The sequence below is a fragment of the Rhinopithecus roxellana genome, chromosome 13 (assembly GCF_007565055.1).
Source record: "Rhinopithecus roxellana isolate Shanxi Qingling chromosome 13, ASM756505v1, whole genome shotgun sequence".
NCBI classification, from domain to species: domain Eukaryota; kingdom Metazoa; phylum Chordata; class Mammalia; order Primates; family Cercopithecidae; genus Rhinopithecus; species Rhinopithecus roxellana.
This window is the reverse complement of record NC_044561.1, coordinates 134,671,452-134,695,904: the sequence shown is the minus strand read 5'-3', so window position 1 is coordinate 134,695,904 and position 24,453 is coordinate 134,671,452. Positions and strand designations below refer to the sequence as shown.

The window sequence follows — 24,453 nt, the reverse complement described above, 5'->3', positions numbered from 1 at the left end:
ATTAGAACAAAGAGCCACTGCTCTCCCTCAACTAACTTCCACCTTCTTGGTCTCTGCTCATGCAGCAGCTTCTCTTGCAATTCCACATCCTGGCTTTTCAGAATCTTTTCAGGTTATTTTATGTCAGCACAGCAGAGGCACTTCTGGGAATTCGACAGCAGGTGGACCAGGGCATAACAAAGCCATTCCAGTCTGACTAGAGTTAACCATGAAATCCTGAATGCAGGGAAAAAGCTGAAAAGAAAACTAAGTATTTCAAAAATTCTATGAATTCCGTATATAGAAAAAAGAGCTTTTTCAAGCTTAGGAGTAACATGAAATACCAAAATAATAAATAGGTGCCAGAGGCAGTGGCTCACACATCCCAGCACTTGGGGAGGCTGAGGCAGGAAGCTCCCCTAAGGTCAGGAGTTCAAGACCAGCCTGGGCAACATAACAAGACTCCATCACTACAAAAAAATTAAAAAAAAAAATTAGCTGGGTGTGGTGGCTACGCCTGTGGTCCTAGCTACTCTCCAAAGGCTGAGGCCAAGGAATGCTTGAGCCCGGGAGTTCAAGGCTGCAGTGAGCTAGGATCACGCCACTGTACTCCAACCTGGGTAACAGTGAGACCCTGTCTCTAAAGTTAAAAAAAAAAAAAAATTAAAATTAAAAAAATAAATTAATACTTTTTTCTCACACACACACACAAACAACTTTTATGTAAGCCAGATACAGTTAACATGAAAACCAGATGTTTTAAAATAACACCTCAAAATTCAGATCAAATAATATAGATCCTAAATTTTGTTTAAAAAGTCACATATAATCCATTAGTTTCACTATTTTTGGTGCTACTGAATAATGTATGGTTGGTAGTTTTGTTTTTATGAGGTTTTTTAATTTGGTTTGAAATACTTGCTTTAGATTTACTGAAACTAGAATTAATGGGACTTTTTTGAAATTTTGCTTTTAGACCTGGGGAGTGATGGTTCAGAGTCAGATGTGCTCACAGTTATGGATGCTACTTCTACTGATCCTGGCTGAAGAGGTTCTAGTGACACTTGAATAGTAACTTTTGTTTCAGGAGGTAATCCTTCTAGTTGCTTAGGCTTCTTAAACATTTGATGACACTGGGTCTTGTGCTCCATTTTCTCCTTGAAAGTTAAAAACTGTAGCCGGCACTTGGAACACTGGTGTGTACTCTTTCCCCAGTGGCCCCTATAATGACACATGTATGGTGTTGCTGTTTTGAAAATTTTGAGACAAAAGGGACAAAGCAAATTCTTTGTGTTTTCATGGCACGTTCTAAAATGTGTTTCTACATCAGCAAAGACTGACGATCTGTAATGGCAAACCTGACACACATAGGGCATTTCGCCAGGCTTATGATGGTCCTTCATGTGTTGTAAGAGGACCTGATCTGTTTCAAATGACAATTCACAGATCTTACAGACAGCAGAGGGCTCCTGGGCAGTGTGGACATTTTCAATGTGACACTGTAGCTGGAAGGGAGTGGGAAACTGCCGGTGGCAGTGCTGGCAGGTGGTGTGGTTTTCCCAGCTGTCGTTCTTCTGCTTCTCAAATTCCAAATGATGCTTCACGTGATTCATAAACTTAACATTTTTTAGAACTTTCACGCAACTGAGGCATTTAAAGGTGGTGTGAGTCTTCTGTTCTGGCTGCCCATCTCCTTTATGCTGTCCATAGTAAAAGTCACTAAGTAACACAATGGGATTTTCTTTCTTGGGATCAAAGGTCTTGTTTTGACTTGTTAGACTCAAAATGTCTGTTTTTGCCAATTCATTTTCCCTATCAAGATTTGTATTTATAGGCTTGAAATGGATATTGTCCTTTGGAAAAGCTGCTGGAAAAGGTGCTCCATTTTGAACATGGCTTAATGAGGTATGAACATTGTTTGAGGGTGTACTTTGCTGAGCATTCATTGTATGAAAGGTATCTGAAGGGGACGAAGCTGAAGAATATCCTTCCATAATTCCATCCCTGAGTTTAGCCCTTTTGGGATTTATGCTGTTTACTTCAAAAGTGGAAAGTCGCTTTGATACATGAGGACCTTCATTTATACCTCCTACTGAAAGTGCTGCACTTACTGGATGATGCAATGAACCTGTGAATGTAATCAAAGGAGAAGGTAATTCTGAAGAGTTATTAGGCACAACTTGTGGTGAACTATTTGTATAATCAGGTTTAGACAAAGGCTCAATAATAATAGGACTATCTGTTGATCTCGATTCAAGTTGGGAAGCTGGCAGGTCGGTCACTGCTTCTGATGTAAGGGTCTCATGACTTGTAGCCTGCAATTTGTCAGCAGTATCTTTTCTAAGGTGACCATACTTTTTTCTCCTTGACCACGAACCCGGGGTGACTCTGTTCAAAATGTTTGAAACGACTGGTTTTGAATTTGCAGTGACCCCAACAAAGATTAGTTCAGCATCTTCATTTACATGTTCCACACCAACAAAGATGAGCTCAGCGTCTTCGTCATCTACTTGTTTGGTTTCTTTTATGTTCTTCTGTGGTTCAGGCTCTTTCTCTTCCTCACATGATTGTTCCATTTTCTAATGTTTTTTATTCTTCAACAGTGTGGCCACAAGTCCCAATGCTTCCTTTATATAAACTGCCACCTAAATACAAACATACATCAGTAAGTACAGGAAAACACATTACTTTATTTAATTCTCCTCTAAAACATTAAGGTTTTTATAAACATCACTATTTTACAGACAAGGACACTGAGAATGAAAGAGGATAAATAACAGCTTAAAATCTATGATAAAAGATCAGGTTCCTATGAATCCAGAATCATAACTTTGCTGTACTGATTACGCTCTCTTCCATTAAAAAAGAAAAAAGAAAAACCTTCCAGCAACTAATCACTAGGCAAAATTGTATGGAAAAGGACACACATTTTTACCAGGGCATCATTGTGCAATGTTTAGAAACATGGACTTTGGAGTTGAAGAATAAGCTGGAATCCTTAGTCTGCCACACACCAGCTGCATCCGCTTTATCAAGTTTTTTACTTTTAAATGTATTTTGCTATCTTAAAGGCAAAAATTCTATTTCTTAGACTTACAGTAACAGCTGGTTTTTTAAAAGCACCACCTATTCAATGGCAGCTTGATTTGTAGTGGAATTGAAAGAAAATTACATTAAATGTACATATCTCAATTGATTCATATATAGTAATCTCAGAAAAGAAAAGTACAGAAAAGAGGTATTAAATTTATAGTTAGGAGTACCTACACATAGCCAACAAACAGCATAGCACAATGTCAAGTGCCAGGCAGATAATCTCATCCCAACTCATGGCCTTAATTATAATCCATTCACTAATGCCTCCTAAATTTTTCCCTCCAGTCCTGACTTACCTACTAACTTAAACACAACAGTGCTTCCTCCCTCAATCCACCTCAGTCTCTTCTCCACATAGCAAGCAGATTGATTGTGTTAAACAAAGTCAGACTGTATCATTGTTCAGCTCAAAACCCTCTAATGGCTTTCTGATTAACTGAGAGTAAAAGACCAAGTATTACCAATGCCTAGAAGACCACACTACCAACCCCACATACTGCTCCTGCACTTATACTACTCTCCCCGATCTACTTCACTCTAGCTACACTAACCTCCTTGCTATTTATTTTTTTTTTTTTTTGATATTTTGAATTAAATTTTTTTTGAGATAGAGTCCTGCTCTGTCACCCAGATATATAACTCAGCTCACCGCAACCTCTACCTTCCAGGTTCAAGAGAGTCTCGTGCCTCAGTCTCCTGAGTAGCTGGGACTATAGGCACGCCATCACCACACCCAGCTAATTTTTGTATTTTCAGTAGAGATGGGGTTTCACCATGTTGACCAGGCTGGTCTCGAATTCCTTCACTCAAGTGATCTGCGTGCCTTGCCCTCCCAAAGTGCTAGGATTATAGGCATGAACAACTGCACCTGGCCCTCCCTGCTATTAATTGAACATGCTAAGCTCTTTTCCTTGCTCAAGGCCCTTGTTCCCTCCAATATGAATGATCATTTGAGTACCTGCATGGCTAGCTCCTCACTGCCCTTAGAGCTCTATTCCAAGTATCTCTCTCAGTGAGGTTCTCAAATATTCCAACCAACCTCTAACCCACATTCCTAATCTCTTTTCCCTTTTCTTTCATCCCCAAAGCCCTATCACCATTTAACATATTACAATCCTATTTATCTTGATTATTTTCTAATGCCCATCCAGTGGAACACAAAACTCAAAGGACAGGTATTGTATCTTCTGTTGACTGTTGTATACTCAGCACAAAGAACAGGGTCTGGCACAGGACAGGTGCTCAACAAATACAGAATTTGTTAAATGAATCAATAAACAGCACTCTCCTTCATAAGATCCTTTATTTTTAAAGAAGATTATGCTCCATTAATTCCACATTTTCTATAAATTTACTCTAAGAACTTTATCCGTCGGAAATTCTGTAGGCCGATAAAGGACTTAAAGCAAGCACATACACATAAATAACTATCTTTACTACACAGGCTGAATTCTAAAATTTTCTATTTCATTTCTCTTTTTTCTTTTTTTTTTTTTTGAGATGGAGTCTAGTTCTGCCACCCAGACTGGAGTGCAGTGGCGTAATCTCAGCTCACCTCTGCCTCCCAGGTTCAAGCAAGTCTCTTGCCTCAGCCTCCAGGGTAGCTGGGATTACAAGCACATGCCACCACACCCACCTAATTTTTGTATTTTTAGTACAGAAGGGGTTTCACTGTGTTGGCCAGGCTGGTCTCGAACTCCTGACCTTGTGATTCACCAGCCTCAGCCTCCCAAAGTGCTGGGATTACAAGCATGAGCCATGGATTAGAAACCCGAGCCGCACCCAGCCTCATTTTTTTAAAATTAACTAGTGACCCACAAAATCAGTTAAGCCTCATCACGAGGTCTATTAAAAAATAGAGAGGGAAAAAATGAATCCAATGAGACACTTTAATTCTTAAAGACTAAGCAGTTAACAGCAATAGCATCAGATATACTGTACACTAAGTCAGTTTTAGCAGAAAGCACAAAACCAGACTTCAGGAAATAGGCATGTCAGTGCTAACTCTGTCTACAAACCCTCCATATAACTATAGTAAATCATAAAAGTTTTGGCACTTTAAAAATTAATCTTCAGACTGGCCAGGCATGGTGGCTTAGGCCTGTAATGCCAGCACTTTGGGAGGCCGAGGCGGGCGGATCATGAAGTCAGGAGATGAAGATCATCCCGACCAACATGGTGAACCCCATCTCTACTAAAAATATAAAAATTAGCTGGTCGTGTTGGCGCACCTGTAATCCCAGCTACTCAGGAGGCTGAGGCAGGAGAATAGCATGAACCTGGGAAGGAGAGGTTGCAGTGAGCCGAGATCGTGCCACTGCACTTTAGCCTGGGCTAAAACTGGTCTAATAATAGCAAAATGTAGGCACTAGAAACAAACCAAGATTCATAACTCACCAATTTCTAAAAACATATCAAGATTCACTGTATCCCAATGTGGACCCTTCAAATCAGCATAATCCAAAGCATAAAAATTAAACTGACATCTAATGTATGCCATGCACACTGTTTCAATTTTAATGAGGATATCAGTATCTAATTTTGGAACATACAGACAATTATTTATTCCTATAAATATGTGTATCACCTTGGAAATGAATTTTAATAGGAATACAATATTAAACTAATAAAAACATATGTATTATTTTCCTCATTTCCTCTAAAACTATTATTTTGTTTGCCCATGTCTGGTCAGATATTGTGCAAAGCACAGAGTAGACAGTGGTAAATGCATGAAATATACAAACTGGTGTATCATGAAAAGTGATTTACAACTTAATTAGTAGATATATAATGCCACAAAAAAGTAACGCAGATATGAATACACTGTTCTTTGGAGTCAACTACAATTGGTTTAGTCTGTCTATATACAACTTAAATTGCCTAACTCCAGGTTGATGCCACCTAGCCCAGTGTTTCCTAAGCATTACTGACATTTGGGACAAGATAATTCTTTGCTGGGGGTTGTCGAGAGCACTATAGGATGTTTAGCAGCATCTGTGATCTCTGACCCACTAGAAACCAGCAGTAATTCCCCAGGGTGGCAACTAAAAATGGCTCCAGGAATTACCAAATGTCCTGTGGGAAAACTCATGCCCAAATCCAATCTTCTTCTCAGGATCACTTCCACATTTCCAGTAACTACCTTCTAGGTAATTCTAAATGTATTTTCTAACATCCTCTCTAAAGAAAATATCTGGCTGGGCACGGTGGCTCACACCTGTAATCCCAACACTTTCAGAGGCCGAGGCAGGTGGATCACAAGGTTAGGAGTTCGAGACCAGCCTGGCCAACATAATGAAACCCTATCTCTAATAAAAACACAAAAAATTAGCTGGGCGTGGTGGTGGACACCTGTAATCCCAGCTACTCATGAGGCTGAGGCAGGAGAATCGCTTGAACCCAGGAGGTGGAGGTTGCAGTGAGCCGAGATCACGTCATTGCACTCCAGCCCGGGTGACAGTGCGAACTGTGTCTCAAAAAAAAAAAAAGAAAATATTCTAAATCAAAATCATTAATATTCTCCAATATCCTAAAAAATTAGACTATAATCTGACAACATGGCCGTTAGATTTATCTGAAAATTAGTTTATGATTGTCACTATTTTTTCTTTTTCAAGACGGAGTCTTGCTCTGTTGCCCAGGCTAAAGTGCCGTGGCACGATCTCGGCTCACTGCAACCTCTCCTTCCCAGGTTCAAGCTATTCTACTGCCTCAGCCTCCTGAGTAGCTGGGATTACAGGTGCGCCAACACGACCAGCTAATTTTTGTATTTTTAGTAGAGATGGGGTTCACCATGTTGGTCAGGATGATCTTCATCTCCTGACCTCATGATCCGTCCGCCTCGGCCTCCCAAAGTACTGGCATTACAGGCCTGAGCCACCATGCCCGGCCAATCTGAAAATTAATCTTTAAAGCGCCAAAATGTTTATGATTTACTATAGTTATATGGAGGGTTTGTAGACAGAGTTAGCACTGACATGCCTAATTCCTGAAGTCTGGTTTTGTGCTCTTTCTGCTAAAACTGACTTAGTGTACAGCTATATCTGATGCTATTGCTGTTAACTGCTTAGTCTTTAAGAATTAAAGTGTCTCATTGGATTCATTTTTTCACTCTCTGTTTTTTAAACCTGTTCAAACCTCCTCTACCTCCCAAAAAATGTCAAAGTACCCTATGAGCCATTTTAAATAACTTTTAGAGCATTGCTCATTCTACCTTTTATGTCCATTCCTATTAATGGCCCCCAGCCCAGGCCCCAACTTCTAGGTTTAAGTCCACTGGTTACTGCATTTTTGTACACCTGTACTAGTCCCTAAATTGTTCTCTTTTCTCTGTCCTTCAAATTATATAACACACCACCACTAGATGGATCTTAAAACACAACTGTAATTATATCAGTGTTCTAGTTCTAAGCGTTAAATGATTCCTCCAATTCTAGAGAATATTTCAGGTATACATAATTTGGATTATGCAATGGCTGAACTGTGTTCCCCTCACCCCCAAATGTGTATACTGAAGCTATAACCTCCAATGTGATGGTATTTAGAGAAGGGGCCTTTGGGTGATAATCAGGTTAAGATGTAATGAGGATATTCATGAGGATAGGGCCCTCATGATGTGATTGACGCCCTTATAAGAGCAGATACCACAGACCTTGCTTCCTCTCTCTGTCATGTGAGAACACAGCAAGAAGGCTGTCACTCACCAGCCAGGAAAAGAGCCTTCACTAAGGAACCAAATTGTCCAGCATTGTGATCTTGAACTTCCCAGCCTAAAAATGTGAGAAATGAATTCCTATTGTTAATAAACCATCAAACAAACAAAGAAGAAAAACTTAAACTGGGTTCTAATAACACTGCTGGGCTTCCTAACCAGCTGCTCTTGGTTAGATTTTTGGCTGTTGTCCATACTGATTAACCCACCATCCAACCATCATTCAAGATCAGAAAGAGGAATAGAGCAAGAATCAGGAACAAAGCTAATAAGTTAATGAACAAGTTCATTAAGAACAAGAGTAGCATTAGACGATGAGAGTTTTCTTCTCCTCTAGATGTCCAGAGACCCTTCTCTACAAATGTCCACCAATGGATGCATAAATGCTTATGTTCCAATTTACCAGAATCTTGAGGTACTGGGGTAGGGAGGTTAGACATGCAAAGACATATCAGATCTAACGGGTTTGTCCTCAAAAGTCAATTTACACCCCCGTGATGGGAGAAGCCAATAGGAGGGCTTCAATTCCAAAGAAAGCTGAGAGATCGGTGGATGATAACCCACCTTCCAGATTATTTCTGTGCATTCAAACAATGGCCCTTCTAGTAGATCACTGTTATAACCACACACACGTTTTTTTCAGGCATCAGTCCCACTTGAGTAACCTTTGTGATTAGATTTTAGGCCACCAGGACTCCTGTGGTACCTATCCCCACCATCTTCCCTTGCCTATCACTTTCTTCACCCCACTGCTGCTTTCTCAAACTCCTGCCCCACCTCCCTCACTCTCCATCTACAGTACTCTTGTCCCCCAGCCCCACCAATAACTCTACACATTTGCTGTCTTAGAATTGAATGCCCATTAAACACAGATCCTTGCAGTAAATGGGAGTTTTACAGCATCCTTAACACTACAGTAAACATTTGTATTCCATCCAGGGCAACTAAATAAAACACAAATAACTTTTTCATAAATGTTTTTTAATAAATACTTTTTCAAAAATAAGCTGAGGATGGTAGAGGAGTGTAAAATAGGGTTGAAACTAGCCTGAGAGGCCAGGCACAGTGGCTCATGCCTGTAATCCCAACACTTTGGGAGGCCGAGGTGGGTGGATCACTTGAGGTCAGGAGTTCGAGATCAGTTTGGACAACATGGTGAAACCCCATCTCTAAAAAAATTACAAAAAATTAACCAGGTATGGTGGCACACACTATAGTCCCAGCTACTCAGGAGGCTCAGGCATAAGCATCTCGGGCGAGGTTACAGTGAGTTGAGATTGCACCACTGCATTCCATCCTGCGTGACACAGCGAGACTCCATCTTAAAAGAAAAAGAAAAAGAAAAAAAAGGCCAGGCACAGTGGCTCATGCCTGTAATCCCAGCACTTTGGGAGGCCGAGGTGGGCAGACAACCTGAGGTCAGAAGTTCGAGACCAGCCTGGCCAACATAGTGAAACTCCATCTCTACTAAAAATACAAAAATTTGCCGGGCGTGGTGGTGGGCGCCTGTAATTTCAGCTACTTGGTAGGCTGAGGCAAGAGAATCAATTGAACCCAGGAGGCGGAGGTTGCAGTGAGCCAAGACTATGCACAAGACTGTGCCATTGCACTCCAGTCTGGGCAACAAGAGCAATACTCTGTCTCAAAAAAACAAACAAACAAACAAACAAAAACAAAAAAACAAACTAGCCTGAGAGTCTAGGAGGGGAGTAACTATTAAACCAAGGTCGTTCCTTATCAAAAGACATGACAATTTCCACAGACTAGACTGAGAGAAAAATGAAGAATTTACAGATCCTTACTACTATTTCCACTCTTGCTACCTTTCCGACCTTTTGCCCACTATTCCAATCTTCATTCACTTTAAACCAGCCACACTGGCTACCTTGCTATTCCTTCAGTCTCTGCCCAACACTTATGTCCCCATGGCTAACACGGGGACATTTTATCCCCTTCAAGTGCATGTCCAAATTTACCTTCTCCATGAGACTTACTCTAACCACACTATGTAAAATTACAATTCTCTTATACCTTCTCAACTTCTAATCCTGCTCTATTATTTTTTTCCTAGTTCTATAACATCATCTTCCATTTCACCAGAGAATTTGCATTTTTATTATACTTACTATCTTTCTTCCTCTACTGGACTGTTAGTTCCTTCTGTTGGAGTAGTTTGTTTTGTTTTTGTTGTTGTTGTTCATTTTGTCTGTTGTGTTCACTGATTTCTCTCAAGTGCCTAAAGCAGTGCCTGGCACACAATAAGCACTCAAATTTTATTCATTAATGGAAAAATGTTATCTAGAAGTAGTTAGAAATCAATTCAAAAAGGCAGACTGAAGGAAAAAGTGGAAAATGTTCAAACATGGGAAACAGCCAATTTTCAAGTCTGGGAGCTCCTAAAGTGTACTCTTAGAGGAAATGTGACAGCCCCACAATCCTGGGGTTCAGAAGAAAAATGTGTATGGCCAGATCTCATCATAAGGACCAATAGTTTGGGGAAGTCTTTCCTCAGAAGAGTATGTGTGTGGTTAAAAACTCGCGTGTGGTTATAACAATGATTTACTAGAGCTGGGCACGGTGGCTCACGCCTATAATCCCAGCACTTTGGGAAGCTGACGCAGGCGGATCACGAGTTCAGGAGTTTAACACTAGCCTGGCCAACACAGTGAAACACCATCTCTACTAAAAACACAAAAATTAGCCAGGCATGGTGGAACGTGCCTGTAATCCCAGCTACTCGGCAGGAGAACTGCTTGAATCTGGGAGGCAGAGATTGCAGCGGGACAAAATTGCACCACTGCACTCCAGCCTGGGTGACAGAGCAAGACTCCGTCTGAAAAAAACAAAGAAAAAACAATGATCTACTAGAAGGGCCATTGTTTGAATGCACAGAAATAATCTGGAAGGTGGGTTATCATCTACTTACCTCTCAGCTTTCTTTGAAATGGAAGCCCTCCTACTGGCTTCTTCCATCATGGGAAGTGAGAATTGATTTTTGAGGACAAACCCATTAGATCTGATATGTATTTGCATGTCTAACCTCCCTACCCCAGTTAGAGTTATGCATGGGATCTACCTTTTTTTTTTTTTTTTTTTGAGACGGGAGTCTTGCTCTGTCACCCAGACTGGAGTGCAATGGCGTGATCACGGCTCACTGCAACCTCCACCTCCTGGGTTCAAGCAATTCTCCTATCTTGACCTCCCAAGTAGCTGGGACTACAGGTACATGCTACCACGCTCATCTAATTTTTGTATATTTAGTAAAGACAGGGTTCCACCATATAAGTCAGGCTGCTCTCGAATTCCTAAACTCAGGTGATCCACCCACCTTAGCCTCCCAAAGTGCTGGAATTATAGGCGTAAGCCACCGTGCCCAGCCTGGGATATACTCTTAAACAACAGAGAAAATCAGTCATTTTCCCCCTTTTCTTTCCCTTCCTCCTATGAGCAGAATCTTGGTCAGAAGAGTCTACAAAGGAGATTTGACAGGGTGGCAGTTCAAACTGAAAGTGGTCTGATAGTTCAGAGTAAAGTTTCTTCACTAAAGCTGCGTTTTTAAAGGGCTTGAAGAATGATTTAAAGAGGGGTTGTGGAGGACCACAAAAAAGACAACTAAAAAAATGTGTTAACAAAGTCAACAGGGTGAAGTTAAGGGGAAGGGAGGAATAAGGACCTACAAATAGCTGCTCCTTCATAAAAGCAAAGAGAACACTAGCAAAAACTACAAAAATCACATTTTTCAGATCCTGGAAATTAACAAAAGCTTGTAAAAATCAAAAGATTTTATTACAAAATGGTTTGGCAGTTCCTCAAAATGTTAAACATAGATTTATGGTCCCAGAAATCTACTTCTAAATATACACTCAAAGAAATAAGGGTACTCAAGTACATGTATACATGTTTACAGCAGCAATTCATAATAACCAAAAGGTGAAAACAACCTAAATGTCCATCAATGGATGAATGGATAAACAAATCATGGTATGTACATACAACAGAATGTTTATTCAGCCATAAAAGAAACGACACACTGATACATGCTACAACATGGTAAACCCTGAAAACATACCATGTGAAAGAAGTCAGGCACAAAAGCTCATACACTGTATGATTTCATTTACAGGAAATATCAGAAATAGATAAATCCATAGATATTAAACAAAGATGTGTGGTTGCCAAAAGATAGGAAAGGGAAAATGGTGAGAAACTGCTTAATGGGTAAAGAGGTTTTACTTTGGAATGATGGAAATTATCAGAACTAGACAGAGGCAGCACATGTACAATATTACAAATGCACTAAATGTCACTAAATTGTTTACTTTAAAATAACTGATTTTATGTTACGTGATTTTCACTTCAATTAATTGTTTATTAAAAATAAAGAGGGGACATTACTACCAACCACACAAAAATAAAGATAATTATAAAGGAATACTAGGAAAAATTGTCTGTCAAAAAATTAGATAACCTAGATGAAACAAATTCCTAGAAAGACACGAGCTAATGAATGGACTCAAGAACAAACAAAATATGAACGGATCCAAAACAAGCAAATTAGTAATCAAGAAACTACCCCAAATAAAAGCCCAAAATCAGATAGCTATGCTAGTAAATTATTAACATTTTAAAAAGAATTAACACCAATCCTTCATAAACTCTTCCAAAAATTAGAAGAGGAGAGAAAACTTTGCACATCTATGAGGCTAGTTATTACTCTTATACCAAAATCAAACCAAGAAATCATATTTAAAAAACTACAGGCCAATATCCCTTATAGAGGCAAAAATCCTCAACAAAATGTTAGCACACAAAATCTGACAACATATGTAACAATTACATACCATGACCAAGTGGGATTTATTTAAAAAATACAAGGATGGTTCATTCTATGAAAATCAACCAACACTATTATCATTTTATTTTTTTTAACTTTAATTATTTTTTTTTTTTTGAGTCGGAGTTTCGTTCTTATTGCCCAGGCTAGAGTGCAATGGCACCATCTCAACTGACCGCAACCTCCTCCTCCTGGGTTCAAGTGATTCTCCTGCCTCAGCCTCCCAAGTAGCTGGGATTACAGGCATGCGTCACCATGCACAGCTAATGTGTCTGTATTTTTAGTAGAGATAGGGTTTCTCCATGTTGGTCAGGCTGCTCTCAAACTCCCAACTTCAGGTGATCCGCCTGCCTAGGCCTCCCAAAGTGCTGGGATTACAGGTGTGAGCCACCATGCCCAGCCTATACCATTTCAATAAAGGACAAAAACCACAGCTGTCTGCAGAAAAAACACTTGACAAAAGCTAACATCCTTTTATGATTTGAAACAATAAAACAACTAAGAATAGAAGGGAACTTTCTCCACCACATCTGGATGAGACTCACAGCTATTATAGTATCATACTTAATGGTGAGACTGAAAGTTCCCCTGCCCCTAAGATCAGGAACAAGACAGATGTGCACTTTCACCACTTCAATTCAACACTGTACTGGAGGTTCTACAACCAAGGTAATTAGGCAAGAAAATGAAGCAAAAAGCATTCAGATTGGAAAGGAAGAAGTAAAACTATAATGGAGATGACGAATAGAAATAACTCAATTTTTTAAAAGGGCAAAGAACATGAACAGACATTTCTCCAAAGATGATACACAAAAGACCCAGGAAATATGTTCAGTGTCATTAATCATAAAAGAAATGCACCTTAAAACCACCATGAGATTCCACCTCACACCTACTAGGATGACTACTATTAAAAAACAAACATTGTTGGAAAAAAATTAGAATCCTCATGCATGGTTACTGGATTGTAAAATGGTATAACTACTATGGAAAATGGTACAGAAGTTCCTCATAAAATTAAAAACAGTACTATATGTTCTAGCAATCTTACTTCTGGGTATACATCTAAAAGAATTGAAAGCAGGGTCTCGAAGAGATATTGGCACACCCATGTTCACAGTACTATTAAAACAGCCAAGGGGTGGAAGCAATCCAAATGTCTACCCAAAAATGAATAAACAAAAGATATCATATATTATTCAACCTTAAAAAGGAAGAAAATCCTATCACATGCTACATGTTTGAACTTTGAGGATATTATGCCAAATAAAATAAACCAGTCATAAAAAGACAAATACTGTTGTATTTGTATGATTCCACCTATATGAGATAACTAAAATAGTCAAATTCATAGAAACAGAAAGTAGAGGCAGGGAGCAGAGGCTCACACCTGTAATCCCAGCATTTTGGGAGGCTGAGGTGGGCAGATCACCTGAGGTCAGGAGTTCGAGCTCAGCTTGGCCAACATGGTGAAACCCTGTCTCGACTAAAAATACAAAAATTAGTCACATATGGTGACAGGCACCTGTAAACCCAGCTACTTGGGAAGCTGAGGCAGGAGAATCGCTTGAACCCGGGAGGCAGAGGTTGCAGTGAGCTGAGATGGCGCCACTGCACTCCAGCCTAGGCGACAAGGGAGAAACTCTTGTTTCAAAAAAATAAATTAGCTGAGCGTGGTGGCACACACCTGTAGTCCCAGCTATTCGGGAAGCTGAGGCAGAAGAATCCCCTGAATCTGGGAGGCAGAAGTTGCAGTGAGTGGAGATTGCACCACTCCAGCCTGGGCAACACACCAAGACTCTGTCTCAAAAAAATAAGAAAAAAAAAAAAAAAAAAAAAACAGAAGGTAGAGTAATGGTTACCAAGGGCTAGGGGCAGAGGAAAAGGGTGAGTCTGTTGTTTAATGGGCATTGTTTCAGTTCTAGAGATCTGTTTCACATCAATGCAAATACACTTGAAACTACTGAACTATTAATTTAAAAATGGTTAAGGTGGTAAATTGCATGCATTTTTACCACAATAAAACAATTCATTTTAAAAACAGGTCCCAATTGGGCACAGTGGCTCACGCCTATAATCCCAGCATTCTGGAAGGCCAAGGTGGGAGAATCACTTACAGTCAGGAGTTTGAGACCAGCCTGGCCAACATGGCAAAACCCTGTCTCTACTAAAAATACAAAAATTAGCTGGCATGGTGGCACACGCCTGTAATCACAGCTACTGAGAAGCTGAGGCAAGAGAATCACTTGAATCCAGGAGGCAGAGGTTACAGTGAGACGAGATCAAGCCACTGCACTCCAGCATGGGCAACAAAGTGAGACTCTGTTTAAAAAAAAAAAAAATAGGCTGGATATGGTGGCTCACACCTATAAGCCCAACACTTTGGAAGGCTGAGATGGGAGGATCACTTGAGCCCAAGAGTTCAAGAGCAGTCCAAGCAATGTAGTGAGACTCCTTCTCTACAAAAAAATTTAAAAACACAGGCACAGTGGCTCATACCTGTAATCCCAGTATTTTGGGAGGCTGAGACAGGAGGACTTAGCCCAGGAACTCTAGACCAGCCTGTACAACATAGTGAGATCCTAACTCTACAAAAAATTAAAAAATTAACCAGGCACGATAGAGTATGCCTGTGGTCCCAGCTACCCAGGAGGCTGAGGTGGAAGGACTGCTTGGGCCTAGAAGGTGGAGGCTGCAGTAAGCTGTGATCACATCACTGTACTACAACCTTGCTGCCAGAGCAAAACTGTCTCAAGAAAAAAAAATGTTTTAATTTAGCTGGGCATGGTGGCACAAGCCTGCAGTCCCAGCTACTGAGGAGTGGAATGAGGCAGGGTGGCAGCTGAGATGGGAGGATCACTGGAGCCTGGGAGGTCGACACTGCAGTGGGCCATAACTGTGTCACTGTACTGCAGCCTGGGCAACAGAGGGAGACCCTGTCTCAAAAACAAACAATAAAAAAAGGGAAAAGGATTTGAATACTTCTCCAAAGAAGACACACAAATGGCCAAGCAGCACACGAAATGCTGCTCAACATAATTAGTCATTAAGGAAATGCAAATCAAAATCACAATGAGCTATTACTTCACATCCACTAGGTTAGTTATAGCCAAAAACAATCTCAAGTGTTGCAGAGGATGTGCAGATATCTGAACCCTCATATACTGCTGGTGGCAATATAAACTGGTAGTTTGGAAAACTTTGGCAATTGCTCAAAATTTAAATATAGAGTTACCACATGACCCAACAGTATCACTCCTAGGTATATACCTAAGAGAACTGAAAATATAACATATACATAAGCTAGATGGCATATAGCAATAATGCTGCTACAAAGTGCAAACAACCAAATGCAAATTAATTCATGAATGAATAAACAAACTGTGGTATATCTGTACAATGAAGTACTATTCAGCCATAAAAACAAATGAAGTACAAACAGGCATACAATACAGTGTACTTTGAAAATACGCTAAGTGAATAACACCAGACACAAAAGGCCACATATTTTATTATTTTACTTATACAAAATGTTCAGAATAAGGCAAATTCATAAGACAGAAATAAAGTAGCAGCTGCCACAGGCTCCATGAAAAGAGGAATGAAAGGAATACAGCAGGTTTGAAAAATCGCCTCCAGAATATCAGGTCCTAATCCCTTAAACCTGTAAATGTTACCTTATTTGGAAAAAGGATCTTTGCAGATGGGAAAATTATCCTGGACTATACAGGTGGGCCCTAAATGCCATCACAAGTGTCCTTGTAAGAGAAGCAGAGGGAGATTTCACACATACTCTAGGAAAAGATGAAGACAGAAGCAAAGATTAGAGCGGCATGGCCACAAGCCAAGAAATGTCACATCCACAAACTAGAAGATGCAAAGAATGAATTCTCCCCTAGAGTTTCACAGGGGAGCACAGCCCTGCCGACATCTTGATTTAGGTCTTGTGAAACTTATTTTAGACTTCTGACCTCCCGAACTAAGGGAGAATAAATTTTTGTTATTTTATTTAATTTTTTTTATTTTTCTTATTTTTTTTTTTTATTATACTTTAAGTTCTAGGGTACATGTGCATAACGTGCAGGTTTGTTACATATGTATACTTATGCCATGTTGGTGTGCTGCACCCATCAACTCGTCAGCACCCATCAATTCATCCTTTATATCATGTATAACTCCCCAATGCAATCCCTCCCTCCTCCCCCCTCCCCCCTCCCCATGATAGGCCCCAGTGCGTGATGTTCCCCTTCCCAAGTCCAAGTGATCTCATTGTTCAGTTCCCACCTATGAGTGAGAACATGCGGTGTTTGGTTTTCTCTTCTTGTGATAGTTTGCTAAGAATGATGGTTTCCAGCTGCATCCATGTCCCTACAAAGGACGCAAACTCATCCTTTTTTTATGGCTGCATAGTATTCCATGGTGTATATGTGCCACATTTTCTTAATCCAGTCTGTCACAGATGGACATTTGGGTTGATTCCAAGTCTTTGCTATTGTGAATAGTGCCGCAATAAACATACGTGTACATGTGTCTTTGTAGTAGAATAATTTATAATCCTTTGGGTATATACCCAGTAGTGGGATGGCTGGGTCATATGGTACATCTAGTTCTAGATCCTTGAGGAATTGCCATACTGTTTTCCATAATGGTTGAACTAGTTTACAATCCCACCAACAGTGTAAAAGTGTTCCTATTTCTCCACATCCTCTCCTTTTATGCCACCAAGTTTGTGATAATTTGTTATAGCAGCCACGGAAAACTAATATAGGGAGTGACTGCTAATGGATACAAGGTTTCTTTAGAGTTGATGAAATGTCTTGGAATTAGATATTGCTGATGGTTGTATAATTTTATAAGTATGTAATACTAAAAACCATTCAATTTCACATGCCAAAGGGTGAATTTTATGGCATATGATTTATATTTCAAAGAAAAAAAATGCCTAGCAACAGGCTGGTATAACCCTCCATCTCCCAACAACTGCTGCTAAATTTTCAAAGCACCATTAAGCAGACTCAATTCGTAACAAGGATAATCGAACAATGCAAGCTAATCTAGCCAACAAAAAGAAGCCAGTATCAGGTGGTCAATTTATAAATTATAGTGGGAGTCATACATTCCCAAAGATGGAACAGTTATATCTCCTTGCAGAGTGAACACTTCTCCGATACCAAGGACCTGGAAGACCAAATAAATTATACGTAGGATTACCAAATATGCTGGTATGACCAAGACAGTTGCAGTTTAAACTTCTATCTCTGTGTAATTACAGATAGTGCCACTCTTCAATCTTCAATAAGTCCTTCAGTTTAAATGACAAATTACATAGTCAACCTAGTTATAAGGAATCTAGAGGTTGTGAGAAGTTGTGACAGCATATCCTATGCAGGCCAGATAGGTCCTATCACGACTCCCTATGTAACCTGGATCACTGCGATTGGGAAGCTCCCAGGGAAAAAACCCCAGTTAAGACTTTGGCAGAGCATTCACCTTTTGTTTCAAACTTATACAACACTAATGCTTAAGCTCAACTCTCAGAATTGTATTATTTAGTATTATCCAAATGACTAATTTATACACTGAAGGGAAAGAACAAGGAATGGACCTATATACACTTGCAGTTTACAAGTATAAGAAGCTAACAAAGAATAAGATTAAAATAGTTTGTGCCAGGTCGGGCATGGTGGCTCACGCCTGTAATCCCAGCACTTTGGGAGGCCGAGGCAGGTGGCTCAAGAGGCCAGGAGTTTGAGACCAGCCTGACCAACATGGTGAAACCCCATCTCTACTAAAAATACAAAAAATTAGCTGAGCATGGTGGTGCATGCCTGTAATCCCAGTTACTCAGGAGGCTGAGGCAGGAGAATCACTTGAACCTGGGAGGTGCAGTGAGCTGAGATCGTGCCACTGCACTCCAGCCTGGGCGACACAGCAAGACTCCGTCTAAAAAAAAAAAAAAAAAAAAAAAAAACCACTTGTGCCCACATTAACTAAGTGTTAAAAGCCAAAAGGTGAAAGTCACTATTCTCCTTTCACATATCAACTTGACCCTAAGGTAATATTGCTGCATTAGAACCGAGCTGGTGGGAGGGATGTTAAGAAATTAGGGAGAAATTGTTACTCTACAGAAAGACCATCATATAAGACCAAACATACATGTTTGATGTTCTGATGTTTGCTATTTTGGTGGAACTACAGCTACAAAATGTATTGCATCAGTAGAATTAAAACATATCCCAGTCCACAAAAAACTAAGAGAGAAATTACACAGGAATGATCAAGAATCTGCACAGTTCTGATAATCTCATGACTAGAGAGAAAAGGAGGAGGGGAAGCATCAGGTATTTGAGAGGAATTTAAGACCATTCATTCAATAAAAGTTCGGTGGGCCAACAAGGTACCATGTATTGGTCTGGGGATACAGCAGTAATCCAAAGTCCTTCACTTCAGGGAGCTGACATTCCAGAAAGGGTAGTCAGAAAATAATTGTTTTTAACAAAAGTAAGATGGTTGTATGAACACTACGGAGAAAAATAAAGTAGGAAATGGAAGCAGGTTGATATTCATATAACATGAATATGGCTACCTGTGGAAGAATACTCCAGCAAAGGGAACAGCAAACACAAAGGCTCTGAGACCAGAGCATTTAACACATGCAAGGACTGAGCAACAGGCTAACATAGGTGGGCCAATGAAAAGGGTGACAAGTTAGAAATGACATAAAAAATGAGCTGATTGTGGTAAAGGAAAACCAAGATCATGTAGGCCATTCTAAATTCTTCAGCTTTGGCCAGGTGCGGTGGCTCACGCCTGTAATCCCAACACTTTGGGAGGCCGAGGCGAGCAGATCACCTGAGGTCAGGAGTTCGAGACCAGCCTGGCCAACATGGTGAAATCCCATCTCTACTAAAAATGTAAAACTTAGCTAGGCGTGCTGCCACGTGCCTGTAGTCCCACCTACTCGGGAGGCTGAGGCAGGAGAATTGCTTGAACCCAGGAGACAGAGACTGCAGCAAACTGAGATCGTGCCACTGCACTCCAGCCTGGGTGACAGAGCGAGACTCCGTCTAAAAAAAAAAATAAAATAAAATAATAATAATACAAAAATTAGCTGGGTGTGGTGGCGGGCACCCGTAATCTCAGCTACTTGGGAGGCTGAGGCAAGAAAATCGCTTGAACCCAGGAAGCAGAGGTTGGAGTGAGCTGAGACCGCACCACTGCGCTCCAACCTGAGTGACAGTGAAACTCCATCTCAAAATATAAGTACATAAATAAATAAAAATAAAAATAAACTCTTCAGCTTTTACCCTGAGTGTGATGAGAGATTACTGGAAGGTTGTGAGTGAGAAGTAGTATGATCTGATTCATTTCATCAGGATTGGTCTGGCTACTGTGTGGAGAATAGACTTTAGAGAGTAACAGTGGAAGCAGAAGACAAGAAGCTACTGAAATATTATAAACAAAAGATGATGGTAGTATCGGACAGGGTCGAGAAATGGAGATACTAAGGGGTCGGACTCTAGATCAAAATCTAGAAGGCCCACAAGGTTCACTGATGGATTGGGTTTGGGATGTGAAGGAGAGGAGGAGGACACATAAGAGGTAATGCTGAGCAGGTAAATCTATGAGATCAGAGCTCAAGGCAAGTTCTGAGGTAGGTACTTAAATTTTGAAGTCTTCAGTATGCAGCATTATTTAAAACACAAGACTGGATGAGATCACTCAGGGAAAGAGGTCTGAGATCTAAGCTCTGGCTCATTCCATTGATTAGAGGTCATGGAGATGAGAAGGAGCTGGTAAAGGAAATTAAAAAGAAACAATTATTCACAGCCTTTCCGGTGGGAGGAGAATCAAGAAAGAGAAGCATCCCAGAATCCAAAGGGGAGGAGAAAAGGAACAACTATAATATATGCTGCCAATAGACCAAAAAAAATCAAGAAAATCAACTAAAACTGACCAATGGATTAAGCAAAGTGGAATTCACTGGTGACCTCGACAACAGTGGGTTTAAAGAAGAATGAGAACAGGAGTTAGCAAATATGGACAACTCTAGAGATATTTTCCTGTAAGGACAAGCAAATATAAAAACAAGCAGATGGGAGATGTGGCATCAAAAACGAGATCTTTAAGGTGAGGTTACAGTACAATCAGCATGTTTGCTATGTTAATGATCTGGAGAGACAGAAAATTTAACCCTAGACAAAGAGAAGTCTTGCTAGAATAATATCCTTAAATAAAAAAGTGCACATGTAGAGGTTTTGGCCTTAGCAAGAAGTCAAATTATTCACCCAGAGTAACAGGATAATGCTTTGAGATCTTACGGAAAAGGGTTAAATGGTGGATAAATGGCTGTGGTAGCCATCCTCCAAGATGGACCTAAATGAACCCCATTTCCTGGAATTCACATAGATATAGCCCTCTCCCACACTGTAACAGGGTTGGTCTGTGGGGTCAAGCACATACAGCAAAAAGTGATGGTATGCCACTTCAGAAATTAGGTCATAAAGACTGCCCTTCATCTTGGGTACAAGGTCTCTTGAATCATTTGCTCTGAAGTAAGCCAGCTACTATGACACGAACAGCCCCACGGAGAGGCCCACAGAGTGAGGAACTGAGGCCTCTTGCCAACAGCCCAGTGAGTGAGCTTAGAGGCAGATGATCCAACTCAAGTCAATCCCACAAAGACTGACAATCCAGCCAAAAGTTTGACTGAAACCTCATGAGAGACCCTGAGCCAGAACCAGCCAGCTAAGCCACTCTTGGATTCCAGACCTTCAAAAACTATGAGGTAATAAAATTTTTTGTAAACTACTAAGTTTTGAGACAATTTGTTACACGGCAATAGATAACTAATACAATGGGTCTCACTGAGCTGTAACTACAAATTGCTGACCACAGAATTCACCTATAATCTCACCTACTGGCATGCAATGACTTCAGATGGTCTCCCCTGTCCTGCCATGGATTAAGCAAAGTGAAATTCACTGGGGACCTCGACAACAGTGGGTTTAAAGAAGAATGACAACAGGAGATAGCAAATATGGACAACTCTGAAAGTTTTGCCCTGAGGCAATTACCTCATGAAATACAGCTGTTGACAAAGAGGGTATGATAAAAGAAGTCAGTTTTATATAACTTAACATCCAGGATGCTCTTACTTTCTTTTTCAAAAGATGTGGTAAAAGAATGCCACTACCACCCTCTCCTTTCTCAAGAAAGCAATTTAGAGGGTTCCCGAATTACCTACATCAATTGATCTCCTTTCTCAAGAAAGCAATTTAGAGGGTTCCCGAATTACCTACATCAATTGACCTGAACTAATCATACACATTCAGATTCCCTTAGTAAAATATTAAACACTAAACAGCTATGTTTTAGCATAGGAATGGGCAAGAGAGCGAAACTGAAGGGAAAAAAGATACAACTTTGGTCCTTATTAGGGAGAGTTCTCTCTTCTTACCTCAGGTTTACAATGCAACTTTTAAGAACTTGAGCTATTCCAGGCAGAAGGTCACATCCCTGAGGTAACCAGAGAGAAGCGTTAGTTACTTACATGTTACCAGAATATCTGCGATCCCACTGCCTACCTGACATTGCCATTTGGGTGTTTATCAATCATCTCACACTTAACCAGAAAACTGAACTGAATTCCTTTCCCCCAGATCTGTTCCTCCAATCTCCCCTACCTTAGCAAAGGAAACATTCCACCCGCCAACTGCCCAAATCAAAAAGCCTTCAAATCACCCCAGGTCCTGGCTCTCACGGGAGGGACTCCATTAGGGTCCCAGGGGCGGCATTAAGAGTCCCGGCAGCCACGCAGTAAATAAGACAAGACACTGCGGTAAGGGAGAGAGGCCAATACATTCAAATGCCTTAAGGGGTCTGGGCCTACAGGTCTCCAGAATGGGGGACGGACTGGGGTTACAAAGCAGTTTTCAGATTTTTAAATACATTGAGTGCGAAAAGAAACCCCGCGGGGGCGATGGGGGAGGGGAGCGCACTGGGAGCCAGGAAAGGCCCCTTCTCCAGGAGGCCCGGGCCCAGCCCGGGGGTGGGGACGTCTGCGTGAGGGAGTGGAGGCTGATGTGAAAGTGGCGCCTGCTGAGATTAGGGAAGGGGGTGTGCTGAGGGGATCGTGGGACCTGCTTCTGCCTTGCACTCCCTCACAGAAAGCGGCTGCATTGCAAAGGCCGCTCCGGCAGCGCACCGCCAGGCGCGGTGTCGCGACCCGCAGGGCAGCGGCTCGCCAGGAAATGCCTCAAGTCTCCCCTCAGGGAACGCTGAAGCCGCGCCACGCCCCCGTCCTTACCGGTCCGGATCAGCGGCTGTTCCCGAGCTGCCGGCCACGCACCGGCCCCGGAGGCGCTCCCGGGGAAAAGCCGGCGGGGACTACGCCTCCTCAGGCCCCCGGCGCCGCCGACGCGCACCCCTCCACCCGCGCGCGTCCAGTGGAGACCTGCGATTGGCTGCCAGGTGCCGGCGCGAGATCAGCGCGGCTCCAAGCTGGGCGCATGCGCGCGCTCTGACGCCCCTGGTGGTGACTGCTGGACTCGGGGTCAGGTTGAGAGGGAGAGGGGCGGTAGCAATGCCCCTGAGGCCCTGGAAGGATCTTGGGTTCTGGATCAGGGTTCCAGGCAGTCAGGGTTCCAGAGCTGAGGCTGAGGCAGCCAGAGCTCGGGGCGGGGGATAGTCTGCCCACCAGAAGTCCAGCTGTTTATAATTCTCAGGTGTAGTCCCTTTGCTGACTACCCATGCTTAAGGGATTGTGACTAAACAACTGAGCCTTACATCTGTCCTCTTCTAGTTAACATCTGGGGCCAGTCGAATCCAGCTTGCCACCTGTTTTTGTACAGCTGGCAGCAAGCTAAGAACAGATTTCACGTTTTTTTAATGGCTAAAAAAAGGAGAATAGTATTTTCTGGCATGTGAAAATTATATGAAATTCAAAATTCAGTGTCCATAAATAAAGTTTTATTGGAATAACAAACATGCCCATTCCTTTAGGTATTATTTATGCCTGTTTTCCTGCTTCAACAGCAAAGATGATTAATTGCCAGAGACCGTGTATGAAAAGCTTACAATATTTACTATCTGGCCCTTTGCATAAAGTTTGCCCACTCAATTTACTTGCAGCTTTTGATTTTCTTTAAATTGACCAATTCTGCCAAAAGTCTATTTTAGCAATCTTTTTTTGGCGAGGGCGAGTAAAATCACTTTTGGTTTCATTAATCTATAATGTTACTTTCTTATCTATTTCATCTATTTCTTCCACTCTGTTATTTCCTTCCTTCCTGTCTTCATAGGCTTGCTCTGTTACTCCTCTTTATAACTTTTGGAGAAAAATGCCTACCTCATTTGCTTGTAAACTCTTTTCTCTTGTGTTTAATGCTATAAATTTACCTTTAAGTACCAGTTTAACTGTGTCCCACAAGTGCTGCTTGGTAATATTTTCATTATCCTTCAATTAGTTATGTCCTAATTTTCCTAGTTGTTAGAAGTGCTTCTTCTTCCCCAGTGCCAGAAAGAAATAGCACTTGAACATAAATTTAATTTTCTCAGCAAGGCCATTTTTACTTTCTGCAGAAAGGGTACACTCACCAGCAGTTTTGCCAAGAGTACCCTGAACAAAGGATACAGGGCTATTTACAACCTGAGGCTTCCACCTTGCTGCTGTGTCTGGTTTCCATTGGCTGAAATGGAAACTCACATTCTGTGTTTGTCCCAATTGGCTAACAACTTAGAACTTTCTAACAGAGGCAAAGGCAGAGGAGAACAAAGGAAGGAGGAAGTAAATTGTGGAATGCTGAGAAAGCTAAAAACACCTCCAAAT

At 41.2% G+C, this 24,453-nt stretch overlaps 3 protein-coding genes and 2 gene segments (V, D, J or C); 4 read left to right on the top strand and 1 right to left on the bottom strand.

Annotated features, from left to right (window-relative positions):
• Nucleotides 1-24,453, top strand: part of LOC104671035 — a 724,295-nt gene that overhangs the window by 254,513 nt on the left and 445,329 nt on the right.
• The window catches only part of LOC104672491 (immunoglobulin lambda-1 light chain-like), a 605,026-nt gene that overhangs the window by 151,690 nt on the left and 428,883 nt on the right, over nt 1-24,453 (top strand). The gene's annotated exons all lie outside the window — the stretch shown is intronic.
• The window catches only part of LOC104674970 (immunoglobulin lambda-1 light chain-like), a 651,096-nt gene that overhangs the window by 203,122 nt on the left and 423,521 nt on the right, over nt 1-24,453 (top strand). The window lies entirely within an intron of this gene.
• The window catches only part of LOC104674967, a 611,567-nt gene that overhangs the window by 169,196 nt on the left and 417,918 nt on the right, over nt 1-24,453 (top strand).
• On the bottom strand, nt 865-23,033 carry ZNF280B (zinc finger protein 280B). 3 transcript variants are annotated; one of them, XM_030914082.1, is made up of 4 exons: nt 22,933-23,033; nt 22,084-22,142; nt 7,782-7,847; nt 865-2,624 (listed from the first exon to the last, which is right to left on the bottom strand). In XM_030914082.1, exon 4 carries the CDS (start codon nt 2,553-2,555, stop codon nt 924-926), a length of 1,632 nt encoding a protein of 543 aa, XP_030769942.1. In that variant the 5' UTR covers nt 2,556-2,624; nt 7,782-7,847; nt 22,084-22,142; nt 22,933-23,033; the 3' UTR covers nt 865-923. The 3 variants fall into 3 exon arrangements, 2 of the variants coding, with proteins under 2 accessions (XP_030769942.1, XP_010377742.1); XM_010379440.2 differs by lacking the exon at nt 7,782-7,847; XR_004052541.1 differs by lacking the exons at nt 865-2,624; nt 7,782-7,847 and adding an exon at nt 17,713-17,801.